General features: G+C 40.0%; 1 protein-coding gene across 1 annotated transcript; it reads left to right on the top strand.

Annotated features, from left to right (window-relative positions):
• Nucleotides 1-54: 54 nt before the first annotated feature.
• Nucleotides 55-11,526, top strand: SPA17 (sperm autoantigenic protein 17). Its single transcript, XM_047877215.1, has 5 exons — nt 55-166; nt 1,341-1,521; nt 5,611-5,681; nt 8,265-8,351; nt 11,190-11,526. Exons 2-5 carry the CDS (start codon nt 1,368-1,370, stop codon nt 11,331-11,333), a joined length of 456 nt encoding a protein of 151 aa, XP_047733171.1. The 5' UTR covers nt 55-166; nt 1,341-1,367; the 3' UTR covers nt 11,334-11,526.
• Nucleotides 11,527-20,809: the final 9,283 nt, after the last annotated feature.

The raw sequence follows: 20,809 nt of genomic DNA on the forward strand, positions 1-20,809 counted from the left end.
TCCAGGGCCATTCTTTCGCGGAACCCGTACCGGCAGCCGGGCGAAGCCTTGCCTCTCCCCTTCCCGGCCGCCGTAGTTGGAGTTACAAAAAAAAAAAAAAAAAACCGTTACCCAGCAACGAGAAATAACAACTGGACAACGGCACCAGCTCTGAGAGAACCAAGAGGTGAGGCGGTTTACCCCACTTCCTCTCCAAAACTAAGACCTCGCTTTTTCCCTTTTCCTCTCGTATTTTCTCAGGATCCCCGACAAATTCCGGGATCTCTAGGAGAGATTGGGCGCCGAGGCAGCCCATTCTGCGAGAGTCTGAAATCCCAGCTCCTCGACGTCTCGCCCCCGACTAGACCAGCGTTCCCCCTCCGACCGCCCTCCAGTCCCCAGTTTGGTTCAGGGTCTCACCAGTACTTTTCACAACCCTACAACGATTCGACACCTCATCTCCTGATCCGTCAAAAAAAAAAAAAAAAAGAAAAGAAAAACATCCTCCACAGATGGGGCCTCATTCAACCGTCGAGTCCCTCACCTAGACCCCTACCACGGCTTGCGGGCTTTTGTGACATGGACACCTTCACCAAAAAGCCAGGTCCCTGAGTGTCGTTTGCTTACGCAGCAGCCCAACCCGCTGCTTGGCTGCTATCCTTAATCTAGTCCTTGTATTCCAAGACAGGAAGATAAGACCTGGTCAAGACAAAACCAGAAAATGGAAGAATCCCAAAATTTTGGACGCTAGGACTGCAAAGTCTTGACCTTGCGGCCACCACCCACCCTCCCTCTCCACTGCCCCTGCTTCCCCCCTTCAGAGTATATAGGTGCTTCGAAGCCTTGTAGGTCATGCTTCAGAAGTGGAAACTAGGACAAGACGAAGTATTAAACTTCTTCATGCAACACATTAGAGTAATTTCTAGAACCAACATTAGTTCTTCATTTTTTTTTTAAATTTTAGATCCCAAACAGCGTCTTCTCCGCGATTTATGATAAATTGTTAACAATCATTTTCTCTGAATTCCTGTGGGATAGCAGAAATTACCCTCACCTTTTAAAGACAAAAAAAGGGGTCAGAGAGAAAAAGTATTTAGTGCTATAGTGGAAAATGTGTGATTTTTTTAATGTAAAAAAATGATTTGGCCTGTTAAATGGGTCTGTATTTATAATATTGTAATTAATAATGGAAAGTTCAAAATTCTTTGGAAGAAATGATGGATTGGGGTTGTGTGGACGGGGTGGGGGGGGGAAGAATTCAAGTCCAGAAAATTTGGGTCTCAGAAATAATTTCACATAGTTGTGATTATATAAGTAAAATCAGACCATTTTAAAGACTGTGCCCTTTAATGAATCTCTAGGTACGATAGGCATTTCCTTCCAAGGAGATGTCGATTCCATTCTCCAACACCCACTACCGAATTCCACAAGGATTTGGGAATCTTCTTGAAGGGCTGACACGCGAGATTCTGAGGGAGCAACCAGAAAACATACCAGCTTTTGCAGCAGCATATTTTGAAAATCTTCTAGAGAAACGAGAGAGTAAGCTTTTTAAAATAGGCATATTTTTCTTTAAGTAAGAGACGAAGCGTTTGGTTATCATGAAACTTGCTTAAGACCATCCCTATGCCATAGAAGGGTTTATGAAGCAGGGGTCTTCAAATAACAGTTCTTGCTATTGAAAACATGTGCCTTGGGGCACCTGGGTGGCTCAGTCGGTTGAGTGTCCGACTTCAGCCCGGGTCACGATCTCGCGGTCTGTGAGTTCGAGCCCCGCGTCGGGCTCTGGGCTGATGGCTCAGAGCCTGGAGCCTGCTTCCAATTCTGTGTCTCCCTCTCTCTCTGCCCCTCCCCCATTCATGCTCTGTCTCTCTCTGTCTCAAGAATAAATAAACGTTAAAAAAAAAAATTAAAAAAAAAGAAAACATGTGCCTTTGTGGCAGGTTCTCTTAAAATCACATTATGTCACATTATTGAAGATTACCAGTTTACTTCCCAGACCTTCTTCACTGTGTTTTTCATGGACACACTGGGTGGAAGGGAACCTCAAGAGATCATCCAGTCTAGCTCTGCTTTTTCCAACAGGCTGTTCCTATGCATCCCAGGCAGTTGCCTGTTCTTCCTGGGAGGAGAGTTTGTGACTTTCTATACATTTTGACCCTTCTTACTTGAAAGAACCGTGAGTGTTGCAAAATATAATTCTGTGCTCCTTAAATAGTGAATGAAGGCACGGAGAAAAACAGCTTTTAAAAAGTAAAATTCCAGGGCACCTGAGTGGCTCAGTTGGTTGAGCATCCCGCTCCGGTTCAGGTCATGATCTCGCACTCCATGAGTTCGAGCCCCACCTCGGGCTCTGTGCTGACAGCTCAGAGCCTGAAGCCTGCTTTAGATTCTGTGTTTCCCTCTCTGCTCCTCCCCTGCTTGTGCTATGTCTCTCTCTTGTCTCAGACATTTAAAAAAAATTTTTTTTTAATTTAAATAAATAAATAAATAAATGTGAAATTCCAGCTTGGGAAGGTAATTTATATTCTTTCTCTATTCTCCCAAGGTCCTGTCCTGCCCAGAGACTAAAATTCATGCCAATATGACAGGTTGAGAGCCAAAGCAGCTTCTTTACTTCCAGAAACAAAATTTCCAAAGTCCCGGCCTTGAAGGCTCATAACTATCAAGTTACAACTTGGTTTATGACTAATCCAGTAGGGTTAGTTACAGCTATACATTGTTACAGCTATACATTTCTATTGAAAAACCCTATTCTTGATTAGAACAACCATTTTGTGTAAGTCATTACCATCATTACTTTTGACTACAGTATTCCAAGAGAGTGGTAAAGGGGACTAGAAATAACTACAGGTAAGTAAGCATTCCATTTCAAATCATCTTCCAGAAGAAGGAAACCTACCACAAGGCTTGAATTAAAACCACTCCCATACACACGGCACAGCTCCACCATCTTGTCTTATCTCAATCCAGGCAGAGCTCAGAACCTCTGCCAATTTCCTGAATGTCGCTGGTCTTTTCCATATCCAGTCAGTATGACTATCTGTTGCACAACTTGAAACTTAAGTGCCACTAAAAAGCTATCAAGCGAAATCTTTTAGGGTAAGAGGTGAATTACAATGAACGTTCATTTAATTTTGTTATTATAGCATTAATTTTACAAATTCATGAGTAAAATGTCTTTAGTCATTTATTTAATTTTAGATCTCAGAAATGTCCCGTTACAAAAACATTTGAGTCATTGCTACTGGATCATGGTAATTAAAGCAATTGGTGATTCAGACTGATGGTCTCAGAATACTAGCTCTCTAACTGATAAAAACTGTATAAAACTATTTGAAAACATTTGAAGCATGACAACCATTTTCACTCATGTAAACCAAAGGTGAGTTATCCAACTGATACAAGTATCAGAATTTAGTCTCTCCAAAAGGGAAGAAAAATTCCTCTAGCCCAGTCTCTCACACAAGGCAAGAATTCCCTTGCCAGCATTCTTCATAGCTAATTATTGGTCTCAATTTTTATTTTTCTGACAGGAAACATGTTAGCATTTGATGTAAGTGATATCACAAATCCCTAAGAAAAAGGTGGGCATTTGGTTATGATAAAACTCGCTCAAGACCATCCCTATGGCATAGAAAGGCTTTATGAAGCAGGTGTCTTCAAGTAACAGCTCTTGCTATTGAAAACATGTGCCTTTGTGGCAGGTTCTCTTAAAATCACATTATGTCACATTATTGAAGATTACCAGTTTATTACCCAGACCTTCTTCACTGTGTTTTTCATGGACACACTGGGTGGAAGGGAACCTCAAGAGATCATCTACTCTAGAGTTGTTTCCAATGGACTCAGGAGCATCTGAGCACGCAAATAAGCTCCAACTGGCCAATTTTGGACAATTAAAGCATCAGGAAGAATAAAAAATGCAATAGATTGAAGTTTATCCAATTTCTTAAATATTCATTAGTTCATAATGATAAAAACAAACAAAACCTTTTTGAGAGGATCCTAAGAAACCAACTGATTATTCTGAAAACTGACCGATAAAGGAATCAAACCTTCAACCTGCCTTTTCTGGATGAACCTTACGTCAGGGTAACCAAATAGTTGATACAGGAAAGTTTTTCTTTACTGATTGCTCCAGAAAACAAGAAGTAATGATCTAATAAGAGCATTGCCATTTTGCAATCCCTAAAGAAATTATCTAAGCAATCATCATCAATGGGCCCTCAAAGAAAAGAAACAATCCCCTTAAAAAGAGAAACAACTACATATTATGTATATCCTGACAGAATTACACTGCACTATCTATAAAGTATTCTTGCTAAATAACATAAATAAATAAATAAATAAATAAATAAATAAATAAAACCTGAATCAGCTACAGAAAATTTGAAAGCAAAGGAACTTATTAAAAGTCATAGGAATGGAATCAGAAATATCTAAACTGTGGGAAACTCCAAAGGAAAAATGACCCAATTTCCTCAATAAAAAAATTACAAGGAAAAAATATGGGCTGGGAGATAGGTGAAAAAAATCTTTCAATTAAAAGATATTCAAAAGACAGAACAAAAGTCTGTATGTGTCCATTGTTAGGGTTCTGATTTGAACAAATCAACAGTAAAAAATAAAAAATATATTAGACAATGGAGAAAATTCGGATAGCTGGTGCTAAGGAATTAGTGTTTTTAGATGTGATAGTGATATTGTGGTTTCTTTATATCTTAGAGATTCATATTGAAATAAATATTTGTAGATAACACAATAGGAATCCTGGAATTGGCTTGAAAATAATCAGAAGAAAGGATGGGAAGTTGAGTGAAGTTACAGATAAGATAAATCATGAGTTTATAATTGTTGAATCTGAATAATGTGCAAATGGGAATTTGTTATTCTACTTTCTAAGTTTGAAATTGTTCATAATGAAAAGTTAAAGAAAAATTCTGCTTAAATATAAATACTTCTTCCTGTTTGTATCTACTGACTATATATAATATGCCTCACTTTTTAAAAAACCTCTCCAGGGGCACCTGGGTGGCTCAATCCGTTAAGCATCTGACTTCAGCACAGGTTATGATCTCCCAGTTGGTGGTTTTGAGCCCCCACATGAGGCTCTGTGCTGACAGCTCAGAGCCTTGAGCCTTTTCAGATTCTGTGTCTCCCTCTCTCTCCATCCCTCCCCCACTCACTCTCTGTCTCTCTCAAAAATAAACATTAAAAAAATTGTTTTTAATTTAAAAAAGGGGCACCTGGGTGGCTCAGTCTGTTAAGCCTCCAGCTGCGGCACAAGTCATGATCTCCCAGTTCATGAGTTCAGGCCCTGCATCAGGCTCTGTGTTGACAGCTTGGAGCCTGGAGCCTGTTTCAGATTCTGTGTTTCCCTCTCTCTCTGCCCCTCCCCTGCTTGCGCACTCTCTCTCTCAAAAATAAATAAACATTAAAAAATTTTTAATAAAATTTTTTAAAAGTAAATTAAAAAATAAATAACAATTAAAAAATAATAAGATTTTCAGCTGGCAGTAAAGAACCTGTGATTTGAAAAAGAAAACTTGTTTTGTGTTACTATTCTGGATTTACTTTAATGAACTCAAAATAAGTCTGAAATTATTGTATATATATTTTTCAATTTAGAAACCAACTTTGATCCAGCAGAATGGGGGACTAAGGTAGATGACCGCTTCTATAACAACCATGCATTCAAGGTATGGTCCTATGACACTCGTGGATTGGGTTATTTATTCTCCCTATCTCCAAAGCAGAGATCATCGGGATCTCCCCAGAATCATGAACATCATGAGAGGCATCACAAATATCTGCCTAAACCTTTTTAAGTGTGGTGTTCTTTCTGAGGAGAAATTTTTTTCCTAAGTATCTAAATCGTGGTCGGATACTTAGCTGAAATTGAAAGACGATCAAGAGGAAGAATGTACTTGAAAGTTACAGAATGATTACCCTCATTTATTCTTCAAATTTCATTGAGTATCACAGTGCTTAGCAATAGCAGATCCTCAGTAAATATATGTTGAATTAATGAATGACATTTCATAAAATAAAGCACCATTTATCCAGTTGTTTCATCATCATTGACATCTTACAAATTGCTGATTAGAATTAATGTTTGAAATGGTGTTTTTTCTATAAAGCTAAAATCTATTCAGACACTGAACCTGTCTTCTCTTTAGCAGCATTCCTACAACCAGCTTTTCTCAACCAAGGTTCCTCAAAATAATTAAGCCCTAAGCCAAAGGCACTCATTGCATGTAGGGAATCATTCTCTCCTTTGTGTCTAGAATGATTCTACTTATCTACTATCCTTGGGAGAATTGAGAGAATAGTTGAACAGAAACACTGTGTTCTGTGGTCCAGAAGAGGAGCACTGGTTGAGAAGGGCTGTGTGTGATCCAACATCACTGGCATCAGCTGGGAACCTTGTGGAACTTCTGTTTCAGGCCCTACTCCAGATCTACAAATCAGAAGCTGAATTTTAACAAGCTCCCAAAATGATTTGTGGGTACCTTGAAGTCTGAGAAGCACTCTGCTAGACAACTGAGATAATACATTAGCCACAAAGCACCATCAGATATTAGAATTAAGAAGAATATGGGGCCCCTAGGTGGCTCAGTCAGTTAAGCGTCCAACTCGATTCCAGCTCAGGTCAGGCCATAACCTCACTGTTTGTGAGATCCAGCCCCACATCAGGCTCTACATTGACAGCAGGGAGCCTGCTTGGAATTCTCTCTCTCTCTCTCTCTCTCTCTCTCTCTGTTTCTCTCTCTCTCTCTCTCTCTGCACCCCCCCCCCCCACACACACACACGCATGCCCTCCCTCTTTCTCTCTCTCAAAATAAACTTAAAAAAGAAGAATTAAAAGGAATTAGCCAAGTTCAAGTTTTGATGGTGTTCCCAATAGATTTGGGGAATTTCCTGGGGAAATACCTGTCGCTTATTCCATAAGTTCAAACGTGAAGTTCCATCCATTTGTGCCTGCCAGATGTGGGGGTGTTGAGTTTGTTTCCGTTTAACTAGATTCTCTGTATTCGTGTTTTACTGCAATCAAAGGAATAATGTCGAAAAGTTTTAAATCTTTGTGTCACATAGCAATTTCAGGGTGTTTTTTTTTTCATATCTTTTGAATTCTGAAGACTTTACTTGATTAGCTTATATGTCTTCAGATTTCTGTTTTACAGATGAAAGAAACTCTTCCCATAGGTTGTGAATTAGCAATGCCTCTATTTTGGTGGAAATTTTCAATAACCATGTCAAAATAGGCAGAACTGATTCCCCTCCCCTTCCCTTTTTTGTTTAAATGGTTCCCCACAGTAGAACTTAATTATTTGACATCATTTTTAATCTACAAACTTCATTAAAAAGTCAACCTGAGGGGTGCCTGAGTGGCTCAGTCAGTTAAGCTTCCAACTCTTGATTTTGGGCTCAGGTTATGATCCCACAGCCTGTGAGTTCGAGCCCCACATCGGGCTCTGTGCGGACAGTGCAGAGCCTGCTTAGGATTCTCTCTCTCTCCCTCTCTCTCCTCTCTTTCCCTCTCCCTCTCGCTCTCTCTGTCTCTCTCTCAAAAAGAAATAAAGTTTAAAAAAAAAAAAAGTCAACCTGACTTCACATATGAGACACAATGGCATATATTTTGTTCTTATTTTAAAAACTATCAGCACTTCTTTTTTATATTTTGTTCAAGATCATTACAGCATGAGGGCTCCTGGGTGGCTCAGTTTGGGTTAAGCATCCAACTCTTGGTTTCAGCTCAGGTCATGATCCCATAGTTCATGAGTTCTAGCCCTTCGTTTAGCTCTGCTCTGATGGTGCAGAAACTGCTTGAGATTCTCTCTCTCTCTTTCTCTCTCTGCCCCTCCCTCAGTCTCTCTCTCTCTCTCTCTCTCTCTCTCTCTCTCTCTCTCTCTTTCTCTCTTTCTCTCTCTCTCTCTCCCAAAAATAAACATTAAAAAAAAGATTAATTACAGCATATTATCAACTTTTAGTATAAGACAATGGCTTGTTTTTAATATAAAACCAACCATGTTACATCCCAAAAGCAAAAAATCAAACATTTTCTATGAGTTCCTTGGTCATATTTGTTTATACATATTCCCTTGAGAGTTTTCATTTATTTATTTTTTTCCAACCTACTTGAAAAAAAAAAAACAACAGTATGTACTTAATCCCCACTTCTTCTCAATAACATAAAGCAATATTTAATTACCTTTAAGCAGTTTGACCCAAGACTTTACTGTTTTAGAATATTGCCTCTGATCCTCTCACCCCTCTTCCAGGAGCACGAATCAACTGAGAATTGTGCGTCGGAAAAAGAAAAGTCTCACACATCTGTGAAAGAAGATGAGACACCAGTCACAGCCTTAGTAAGTTGTTTTCTGTATACTATTAGATTCCTACAAAGAAAGATATCACTCAACTTAAAATTGTACTCCAGGGGCTCCTGGGTAGCTCAGTCGGTTGAGCATCTGACTTTTGATTTTGGCTCAGGTCATGTTCTCATGGTCTAGTTTGGTTTGAGAGTTCGAGCCCCACAGAGGCACTGGGAGTGGCTGAGATTCTCAATCTCTTGTCTCTTTCTGCCCTTCCCCTGCATGCTCGTGTGCTCGCTCTCTCTCTCTGTCAAAATAAATAAATAAACTTTAAAATCGTATTTCCAATATGAATCTCGTCTGTTATCCATATTGCTAAAATTAATGATTTTACTTTCTAGATAAGTAGCATCAGTGATAAACTAGCTAGTGGATCATGTTTAGCTGTGCCTATTATAAAGGAAAACTCATTCTTCCCTTTAAAAATAAAACCTTATTTTCCATGATTGTCATCGGGTGGGGAAATCTCCCCAAGAAGAATAGACAGAACTCACTGCCCCAGTCTTGATGCTTCAGATTCATTTTCCCCTTTGGGAGGCTTTCACTAATTGATGCTCTCATTACCACACAGTGGCAAAGGTTCAGAGATAACAAAAGGAAACTCACAGAGAATTACGTGCCACCAAATAAAATGGCCTTACACAGTGTGTCTTATTCACCTTCCATGCACTACTGCCTAAATGGCTTCCTGCCTGACAGCCCACATCTAAGCAACAAAGACCTGAGTGGGGTCCACCTTCAAAGATACCTATTTTCACTAGTGTGCTAGGGCCAGCTCTCAAGAGACAACTGTGCACATGTGTATAAACCCATGTTCAGTAATGTCTATTTAGTAGCTTGAAATCAGCCACAGTAGGAGTATTAAGATTATGGCCAATACTGCAAATCAGCCTTTTTTTTTTTTCTGGAGAGTCCGTATATAAACATTTGCCAGCATATCACTGTCTCTATTCTTCATAGTCCAGACTCAAGAGAACCAACCCTAGTGAGAAAGAATTCACTCTCTACAGCATTGAAGACCAAACTTCTGAGTTCCTTTTCATACCTTGATGTCCCAGTTAGTCACCCAGTAATTGACACCCAAAGTAGGCCTCCCCTTCAAGGAAAACCTCACCTCCTACCCAGTGGGGGGCAGAACTTTTCCCCATAACCTTTATAAATTATTCCAGGATTATATCAGTACAACCCAATCAGCTTAACATTGCCATAAGGTGCAATGGGAGGTGAGGGAAGACGAAAGGGAGTTTCATTTCCTTACATCTTTAGTAGTTGCCCTTACACAGAATTTCAGAAGTTTGAGTTGAGATCTCATTGATTTCCAACTTCGCTATAATTATTTGCCCATATTGGGGTATATCTCAGAGGTTTTAATACCATTCTGTTTGCATTTAAAAGTTTAAGAGCGAGGGGTGCTTGGGTGGCTCAGTGGGTCGAGCGTCCAACTTCAGCTCAGGTCATGATCTCCCGGCTTATGGGTTTGAGCCCCGTGTTGGGCTCTGTGCTGACAGCTCAGAGCCTGGAGCTGCTTTGATTCTGTCTCCCTGTCTCTCTACCCCTCCCTCACTCGCACTCTGTCTCTCCCTCTGTCTCAAATAAACTTTAAAAAAAAAAACTTTAAAAAATATTTTTTAATTTTTTAAAAAAGTTTAAGAGCTAGAATTGCCTCATTGTATTTTTATAATGTTTACTTATTTATTTTGAGGGGGTGAGAAGAGGAGGAGGAGGAGGAGGAGGAGAGAGAGAGAGAGAGAGAGAGAGATTCCCAAGCAGGCTCAGTGCTGTTAGCACATAGAAATCCAAAGTCAGATGCTTAACCAACTGAGCCACCCTGGCGCCCCTGTGCCTCATTGCTTTTTTAATGGAGTGAGGGGTATAAACACCCCAAGGGTCCATCAACAGGAGACTGAGTAAATAAATCAAGTTCCATTAGTACAATGTAATACAATGGTGTTATTAAAAAAAAAAAAAAAAAAGAATGGGCAGAGTTATATACATTGAAAAGAGAACCAAGATAGATAGTTACAAAAAAGTAGTTGTGAACATTGTAATTAGCATGATCTCATTTTTTAAATAAAAAGGCATGTATATACCCATATGAATACTTTGTATACAGAAAGCGTTTTGAGGGATATATATACTCAACTCATAATAATGGATACATCTTAGGAGTATGATTTGGAAAGGGGCAGAAATCTTTCACTACCAGTGACATTTAAGTTTTTAAATGTATATGTATCACTGTTATAATTTAAAATCATATATTAAAAACTATGTAGCTATTGAACTAGACCCTTAAGATCTCTGTGTTCCACTGTCGACAATTTAGGTAAATTATACCTCAATTTAAAAAAAAGGAGCTATATACAGAAGTTCAGCCCACCACCTTAAAACTGACATTATTGCTTTAAATGTATGATTTTGATTAGCTAATCATTGAGAAATTAAGAAATTAATTTCATGCAATTATGATTATTTAGAAACAGGACACTTACTATTCTTCTTGACATTTTTACCAAGCTTTAAGGATTCTTACTTATTTAAAAAAAAAAATGTTATTGGGAACTGTTAAATAGGAACTATTTGGTGGGGCCTGGGGAGTTGGCAATGATCATTTACTGCAGAGACATATTAAAGAATGACAAAACAAAATGTCTGCCATTTTGGCACTCACCATTTGGTACATATACGATGTGACAAGTATGTAAAATTCTGTTAGGAAGCAACAGATCTCAGTTGTTACGACCGTCAATGGATTCAATGTATGCACTATTTTTATGGCATCAAAATATTGGATATTTAAGAAGTCTCTTACTTTTTATCCATTCCATGAAGGAATCTTCTGAAGAAGAAAAAGAAAAACAGGAGAATGCTGCTGTCAAAATCCAAGCAGCCTTCCGGGGACATTTAGTCAGAGAGGAGGTGAAGAAAATGAAACCAGGTAATGCTCAAGAAAAGGAAACAGAGGAAAAGGAGTGAGGAGACTGGTTTTACTCCCCCGCTCCCCAGAAAAACATGAACAAATAATCCAAATCCATCAACCTTGCTATGATTGTTTCTTTTTCTTAGCAAGGGAGATGTGATGTAGTGAAATAACATTTGTTGCTGTTGTGAAAATCTGTCATGAGCATTTGTTTAATAAACATGCCATTGAACACATGCCTCTTCAAGATTTCCCTGAGATCATGAGTCTTATTTATACTTCTCCCAAGTCTATGTGTAAAGATGAAGAGCCTTGGATTTAAAGTTACAGAACTGGTGTATCTGAGTTTTCAGAGACCTCAGAGGTTACGTGGTCTCACCATCATCTAATGAAGAAATCCTGTATCACATCGCTGCAAAACAGTCCTTTGGCTCCTGCCTCACTCCTGGTGATAGAGAATTTCACTGCCTTTCGAGAATAGTCCATTTAGTTTTTTTTAATAACTCAGATTATGAAAAAGATAAGCTGAGTCAAAAATCTGCCTCCCTGTAAGTTTCACCCATATGTTTTCATTTGTCACGCGTGCATGCAGTCATTTAGTGAAAAATGTATTGAGCCCAATACATGTGCTATGATTTAGTAGTGACTATCTGTCCCTCCACCCATGCAGCTGACAGTTTTTTATTTTTTTGCTCTCCAGAACCACACAAAATAAGGCTAATACATATTTAAGAAAAACAGAAGTCATCATAACATCTTAAATACCCTTCCTCAACTAAAACTTCCCAAGTTTTCCCCAAAGCACAAATAGTAATACGTGTATCATAAACTCAGAGGCTTTATGCCTTTTTTCCCCCAGCGAATCATTCAAGCCCCCCACCCAGTACCTTATTTTTGGAAAGTTCAGTCTCTCCTTTTTGAGACCTCCTCACCCTTGAATACCTAAGAAACTGTGGGTTTCATGTCTTAGACCAAAAGATCCAGTACTCTTCTCGAAACAAAATAGAGAAAAAAAATGGAGTCTTGTTTAACTAATGCTGTTACCTTCTACCACAATAATATAGCATTGTGGTAATGTCCTGGCTGGTTCAGATTCCAGTCTGCACACATTGGATGTTCCAAGCTTTGGTTCTAGGATTACACCTCTCTCAGTTCATAGTCACACAACCATTGTTCCCCAAAGCTCAAAAACATGACTGGCTCTATCTCAAGGAGCTTCTAAAGCCAGCCACATGTAGTGCATAACAAGTGTGCTACTGCAAACACTTAGATCTTTTTCTTAAGCTCAGACATTCTCTTTCTGCAAAGCAGTTTTATTTCAGGTGCCCTGTTGCACCACACCTACCCCTATCTCTGAGACTTTATCAGGCTCTACAACAGAAGTTCACCCAAGAACAGAAGTTCTCCACTCAGATCAGATGACTTAGGCCAACGATTTCAAGGTTATGGCATCCATTCTCCAATCTCCACTCACCTCCGGACAGCCATCCCCCCTTCCAAGGTCTTACTGTCACTAGGGAGCTGCAGGCTAGCTAAACACAAGTCTCTAATATGCACTGGACCTCTTCCTCCCATCCTTAACCCCCCTCCCAGGCTTAGGGAGAAAAAAATAATAATCAACTCTACTCCAGCATTCCAGCTACTCATTCTATTCCATTCAAAGCACCAGCCTCCAATCCTTTTGCTCTTCAAACAAAGCCATCCTGCTTGAGGGATTATGAAGGGGACCCAGAATTAATACAAACACTTAGCTTCTCTGTCCTAGAGAGAAGACCAGAAGAGAAAAAAGAAATTTTCCTCCTAGTGAGTATACACCGAGAAAAAAATAAGATACCTGTTACCTTCTTCATAATTCTGTTATATTTATTTCTGTATAAAGTGATTAACACTGTGCTTTCCATATCGTACACACACACACACAAATCTAGTGGTGGTGACATTTTTGATGAAGGAGGAAAAGGAAGAGAAGAAAGTAGGAAGGAATGGATGCCGTATTATAACAATGCATATGAGTAACACTTTACTGTAATTTAACTCATTTTCCTCTTCTCTCTCCTGCCTGCTCCTTCTCAATCTCCTTTGCTGGTAACTTCAACTCCCCAACCATGAAACTTGAAACTGCCCAGCAGGCTCAGTCGCTGGACCCCTTTTCAAGTGATCACATTTTTTTGTTGATCTTATTCAGTGTCATGGCTTTAAAATCTGACTAATCTCGGGGCACCTGGGCGGCTCAGCCGACTGAGTGTCCGACTTCAGGCCAGGTCATGATCCCTCGCTTTGTGGGTTCAAGCCCAGCATCGGGCTCTGTGCTGACAGCTGGGAGCCTGGAGCCCGCTTCAGATTCTGTGTCTCCCTCTCTCTCTGCCCCTCCCCTGCTTGCACTCTGTCTCTGTCTCCCCAAGATAAGTAAATATTTTAAAAAAAATTAAAAGCTGACTATTCTCAGCTGTCCACCTGTATACATTGGGCCTTCCTTCAACTCCAAACCTGTATATTCGATGACCAACCTAACATCCCTATTTGCCAACTCAAGCCAACTCAAACACATGCAATACCATGTCATTGTTCCTAGTAACAGCTCCTGATGTTACTTCAAGCCTTGAGTTGTCTCAGTTTTTCCGTCTCAGAAAATGACCACTCCATTCTCCTGTTTGCTCAAGCCAAAAGCCTAAAATTCATCCTCAACTCCTCTCTTTCTTTCACACTTCATTTATAATCCATTGGCTAAACCTGTGGGTTCTAATCTATAAAATATACCCAAAATCTGACCACTTCTACTGTGACCACCCTGGCCCTGATTCCCATCCTCTCTCTTGTGAATTATTGCAATTAACTCTCTAATGCTCAGTCATTACCACACTAATGCTGTATAACCCATCCCAAAGAGATTTAAGACCATTACTTTTTCTCATGAGTCTGTGGATCAGTAGCACTTTAATTGAGGCAGGCCAGATTCCAGGCTTGAGATTAGGTTCAGATCCACTTTAAGCTGAAGGTTTGTGGGTTGACTGAGGAATGTTTGCCTCAGGCTGTGAGCCCAAGGGTCTACTATGTGTCTCTGCTTCATGTGTCCTATTCAGAGCCCATGCTGAAAATGCTACCCAAGACATGCTCTTCTCATGGGAGTCACAGAAGCACAAGAAGAAAAAAGCCAACATAGAAGAATATTTCAAGGTTTTTCCCATATCACTTCCCCTGACATCCCATTGACCAAAGAAAATCACTTGCACAAACCCAAAGCCAAGAGGTGAGAAAATACACTGCTCACCATGCAACCATAGCAAAGGCCTCATGTATACATAATAATACTACAGGGTAGTGAAGAATTGTGAAGAACCAGTAATTCAGTCTACCACAGTGTACTCTCTTGGTTATAATGATTCATATCCTTTTCACATACAAAATAATTCTTTCCTGTCCCAAGACCTCTAAAAGGTCCATCAAGTCTTTGAAACACAGGATCTACATCAGGTCCAAATATGGCTGTTCTTGAGCCATATGAATTAAAAGAGCAGGTATCTTCTCATACATCCAACATACAACAAATGATGTACAAGACAGTGTAACCACAACAAACAAAAATACTGTCATTAAAAAAAGAAAATAATGAAAGCAAAGGGCAGTCACTGGGCCATGACACATGAAATTCCACTGAGTGAAGCTTGTCAGTTTCCTCTATTTGGAAAAGGGAATAATGTACCATGATCAGGCATAGGTTCTGCTCTCTCAGAATGACTTTCCAGTCTATTCTCCATAATTCTTGGTTCTTCAGTCTAGAAAATAATTCTTTTTCCATCATCTATCTTAGTCACCTGGAAAGGGCACTGGAAAATATATCTTTCTTGGTGGATACGTGGAATTCTCAAACTGATTCCTGCCTATAGACAATTGAGAGACCAAATTTCTGTTCTTCTTGCACACACCCTTAGTCTCGTTTAGTTGTTTTGCCAATATGCTTTTCTTAAAAGCTTTGTGAGTTTTCTGTGTTTGACTCCAGTCAACTCCATGAGCCAAAAGCTGCATCCACAGTTTCTTTCGAGATATGCCTCCCCCCTCTCTCTAGATTTATTATATTAAAAAGAGTGAAATATTGCAATATACTAAAGCCTTATAACTGTCACAACTAGTCTTCCTGCTTCTACTCTTTTCCCTTTGCAGAACAGCAGCCAGAACGTCCTATTTTAGTTAAATCATACCTCATCACTCCTCTGCTTAAAATTCCCAGTGGCTTCTCTTCTCACTCAGAGTAAAAGCGAAAGTCTCCATCTCGGTCTGCAAAGCACTATGCAGATATTGCCTCCTGTCACCTCTCTTATTCCTTTCCCTTATCTTTTAAAATTGTCTCCATGCTTCTGAACACCATCTAATTAATGGATCTTCTATACTGCCCACTTTCTCCTACTGAAATGTACGTTCCATAGGGATACAGATTTGCTAGTTTGTTCACTGCCTAGTGCCCCTATTACATAGAGCAGAAAAGAGTGAATTCTTTCTAGTGACTCATACAAAAGTGGGGAGAGAAGGGGGAACAGACATTTCTGTTCCTCCATCAAATTAACCCTGATCAGGTTATACATCCATCCTCGAGTCCCACTGAGACCAGGGGAAAAGACTATGCTAATTGGCCTGTACTTATCAACATCAGAACGCACCGCTGGAGTAGAGGGTCAGTTCTGCCCCCCAAAAAAACCTGGTTGAAATTCAAGGAAGTTTGATGTCCCTTTTAGGAAATATAGGAATACTGTCAGGAGGAAGGGAGAGTAGACTCTGGGCAGGCAACCAACAAATACCCACCACAATACTTTAATCACCACATGGCTTCACACCACACTATGCTGTTTATTAAATTCTTTGCCAAAACCAAACACCAGGGAAGTATCACAAATGAAAGGAAAAACTTAAAACAACAAATGAGGGGCTAACAAACATGGCAATGTAGGGATCTGAGTCACCTGCCACGTAAATTGCAGTGTTAACGCCCCCCCCCCCCCCCACCGCCACTTGGAGTTGTGCAATGCAAACAGGGAAATCTCCCAAGAGAAAGAGCTTTGGAGTCCAGGAGAACATGAAACATCATGTGAGAAAGAACCTAAACTGTTTTTAAAATATATGCAGGGCACCTGGGTGGCTCAGTCAGTTAAGCTTCCGACTTCGGCTCAGGTCATGATCTCACAGTTCATGAGTTCCAGCCCTGAATCAGGCTCTGTGCTGACAGCTCAGAGCCTGGAGCCTGCTTCACATTCTGTGTCTCCCCCTCTCTCTGCCCCTCCCCCACTCACACTTTGTGTGTGTCTCTCTCTCAAAAATAAACATTAAAAAATTTTTTTAACTTATATGCAAAATTTTGTTCTGTGGGAGGCTAAGGGTAAGAATCTGTGACCATGAGGCTTTCATAAAACATTAAGAACACTGTACCTAGAGAAAAAATCTGAATTGTTGCTGCCCTTCTGTCTTTAAACGTGACATCATCCACCATTGTTGTTAGTCTTAAAGCAAACTCAACAGTGACTTCCCTAATTTCTCAATAAAAGTAACCCAGTAGTTTCTCCATACCTCAAGCTACCTTGAGTTTTCTAGTATTTGGAAACATTTCAACAGGTATTGGATTTTCTCCAAACTGGGTTTTGTCCTATGGAATTTTTTCCATGTTCTTGTTTTATGGGAGGGAAGGGAGGCTGTATAAGAGCCAGGTACTAATTTCCTACAAGGAGCTCTCTTGCCCTGAGGGTATTTCTTTTTTTTTTTTTTAATTTTTTAATATTTATTTATTTTTTGAAAGAGACAGAGACAGAGACAGAGCAGGAGCGGGAGAGGGGCACAGAGAGGGGAAGACACAGAATCCGAAGCAGGCTCCAGGCTCCAAGCTGTTAGCACAGAGCCCCACGTGGGGCTCGACGTGGGGCTCGAACTCACAAACCCCGAGATCATGACCTGAGCTGAAGTCGGACGCCCAACGGACTAAGCCACCCAGGCGCCCCTCTTGCCCTGAGGGTATTTCTAAAGAGCAGTTTACAAATATAACACTAGGACTTTGGCTCTTTGTTTTTAGTCCTTTTTTTCCTCTCCCTTATATCTGTAATGAACATACAATGACCCATTTTGTATCGATTTATGATGGTGATAAACTTATATCCAATCTGAAGTGCTTTTTACAAATATAGCTACTGGGATTGACAATTACTTAGGACTGTGAGGCTCTCAGAAGAGAGTGCACATGCAAAATACAATACTTCAGAACATGAAAACACTTCCGTGATGAAATGTGCTTGGGAATACGCAGCCTCTGTTGTGTAGAGCCAAAATATAAAAGCCTGCTGGGCAGTGATGTTACTACACCTAAAATCTCAAGAGCCACCACACTCATTGCCAAATACCTTGGCAAAGGACTGTCAGCACTCTAAGACCAAGAGATCCCCACAGGAAGGAATATACTTTCCCAAGGGGCTCAGATAGGTAGGAGAAGGAGAAGGTATGAATGTCTGCTATCATTCTATCCCTGAAGACACCTGTCTCAGGGGCTTCTGACCAAAAACTCAAGCATTTTATTCCATTGAAATTGTATTACTAAGAAGTAAGGCTCAGTTTGATAAACCAGGCATTAAGTCACTTTTGGAAACTGTCAGAGAGACTTATTTTTTAAATCCTTGAGACAATAGAAAGGAAGACTTGAGCAATTAAAAAGAAACATGATCCCTGCAGTGCTAACCCAACAATGAGTTTAGAGTCACCTGCTTTTAAAATTTTTTTAAGTTTATTTCTTTATTTTGAGGGAGACAGAGACAGTATTAGTGGGGAAGGGCCAGAGACAGAGGGAGAAGGAGAGAGACAATCCCAACCAGGCTCCACGATGCCAGCACAGAGCCTGACGTGGGGCTCACACCCATGAAACCGCGAGATCATGACCTGAGCTGAAACCGAGAGTCGGATGCTTAGCTGACTGAGCCACCCAGGTGCCCTTAGAGTCACCTGCTTTTAGATAGTGCAGGTAACATAATGAAAGCTGTGGTGTGCTGCTCAGACCTGCCCCCATGCCCACCCTAGTTTGTCAGGACCAAAGTCTACTTCCTTTCTAGAAATTGCCTTCAGCATTAGGGAGCTGCTTCACCCTAGGTTGTACCCTCCTTGGAGACAGCTTGCATCTAATGACTACAGTGGTACAAGGGCATGGCCCCTTGCCTTAAATTGAGGCCACTCTGAACGGCCATCCCAGCTCTCAGACATAGGACTGGCTGAGTTTCTGTTGCAACTTTATCACAATTCAACTTCCTCCTCTATCCAGTCCTGCTTCCCTACCATCCTTACAGGTGTTGTTCAATAAACCACCTCTACTCAAACTCTCAAAACCATCAGTGTCAAAAAACATTTCCAAGGAACCTGACCCACGATAATTAAGTTGAAAGTCTCTGACATACCTGCACATATATAAACTCTTTGCTTCCTGTGATGTCATAAAAATTCAGGGATGGACACACCTGCTGATCAGAAGCTAATCCATAACAAAAAAATACACATTTCTATTTCTTCTCTAAATGAATTATAATTGCCAAAATTCCAAATATTAATACTATGTACTGAACTGTGCTTCCTCCCAAATTCATGTGTTGAGGCCCTAACCCTCAATGTGATAGTATTTGGATATGGGGACTTTGGGAGATACTTTGGTTTAGATGAAGTCCTCATGATGAAATTAGTGTCCTAATAAGAGACATCAGAAATCTCTCTCTCTTTCTATCCCTTTCCCTCTCTCTCTTCTTTCCATTATAATGGAGGAGCTAATGGTGAGGGCTTAGGATTCATTAATTACCAGGTATTATATTGGGAGAACAATGACAATGGCCACTTAACTGCCACATTGGGCATCATATCAGATTTTTCTGGGGGTGGCCATTTCTTGATCAAGTATCACTTCCACCTTCCCCCTCCCCATTAGCACCTAGCTTTTCCCTTGGATTTCTACACTTCATCAACACAGACCAAAACTTGCACCAGCTCTACAGATAAGTCCAGATTGGCTTAAGCCAAGTAGCACTTTCTGTCATTGTTTCAGGACCAGACATGGGATTTAGGCCTGTCTAATTAGGTGAGAATTTCTCAACGAGGGCTGATTTCACCCCACCCCCACCCCAGGAGATGTTTGGCAATGTCTGGAGCCATTTTTGGGTGCCCTAATTCAGGGTGGAGAGGAATGGTATTGGTATCTAATGGGTGGAAGCCAGAGATGCTTCTTAACATCCTATTATGCTCAAGATAGACACACACTCCCCCAACAAAGAATTATCTAGCCTAAATGTCACTGAATTGGGAATATAAATGTCATGTGGCGGCAAGGGAGCTTTAGAATAAAGCTGACCTAGTAGGAAGCGGGTCAAAAAGACAGAAATACATTGTATCTGGTCAATGACCTACAGAATGAGGAAAGTCTGAGGACTTTCCACTTGCATGAGACTATTTGTTTTTAATGGTTTTCAGCTGTAACTGATACTCTTCTAAACTCATCACTCTGGCATAAAAGAATAGGCAGGAGTAAAGCAGACACAGAGAAAAAGAAAAACCGAGGAAAGAGCACAAGGTAGTGACTAAAGGGCTCAGCAGCTAAAGCCAGATATGCAAAGAAAGACAACATGCTGCTGTGGACCAGGTGGGGCTTTTTGACCTAGCTGTTGGGAGTCCCTGGAATTAACATTGTAGAGGATGATCCTTTCCTCAAGGGAGTATAGAGATTTATCAAAAAGATAAGACATACAAAGAATACAGGAAAGATAGAAAAAGGATTTTTAAAATGTAACACAAAAAGCACAAACCATAAAAGAAACATCTGATAAATATGATCACATTAAAATTTAAACTTTCATATATCAAAAAACACCATAAGCAAAGTGAAAAACACAGCACAGAATGAGAGGAGATATTTGCAATTCAAAACGCATAAAATTAACAAAGGGTTAGTATCCAGAATATAACTTCCACTCAGTATAAAAACTTAGCATGGGAATGATACACTAAATTCATGATAGTGATTATTGAGGAGAATGGAAAAAAATGGAATTGAAGAAGGGGGCCAAAAGGATCTCAGGTGTGTACAGCTTTTGTTTCTTTAAAACAAAACCTGAAGTAAGACAACGAATGAATACAAATAAGACAATTTAATAAGTCTGGGTGGTAGGAACATGAATGTTTTTTATATTAGCCTCTATTCTTACCCATACATTTCAAATACATTTTACAAAAAAAAAAAACTGAGATCCTGCAAATCATTAAGAAGAAAAATTAGGGAAATCGGCACATATATGAGCAGAAGAGGAAACCCTGGTCCAGTAAACATATGGAAAAAAGATGTTCATTCTCCCCAGTAAGGGACATGTAGATTAAACAATGGTGAGATACAATTTCTCATGCGTAGATTGGCAAAACTTAAAAGTAGATGACGTAGAACAACTGGAATTCATACTGCTCTTGGGGATGCATGTACATTGATTGGTACATTAGCAAGTAAACTTGTTGACAATAAGCATACTTGTTAGTGTTTAAAGAG

Source organism: Prionailurus viverrinus, chromosome D1, assembly GCF_022837055.1.
Source record: "Prionailurus viverrinus isolate Anna chromosome D1, UM_Priviv_1.0, whole genome shotgun sequence".
In the NCBI taxonomy this organism is placed as follows: Eukaryota; Metazoa; Chordata; class Mammalia; order Carnivora; family Felidae; genus Prionailurus; species Prionailurus viverrinus.

What these genes read in the sequence shown, in the direction of transcription:
- SPA17 (XM_047877215.1), top strand. Translation starts at nt 1,368, where the DNA reads ATGTCGATTCCATTCTCCAACACCCACTACCGAATTCCACAAGGATTT. An exon ending in TCTTCTAGAGAAACGAGAGA is followed by an intron (nt 1,522 to 5,610) that starts GTAAGCTTTTTA and finishes TTTTCAATTTAG; the next exon opens with AAACCAACTTTGATCCAGCA. An exon ending in ATAACAACCATGCATTCAAG is followed by an intron (nt 5,682 to 8,264) that starts GTATGGTCCTAT and finishes CCCCTCTTCCAG; the next exon opens with GAGCACGAATCAACTGAGAA.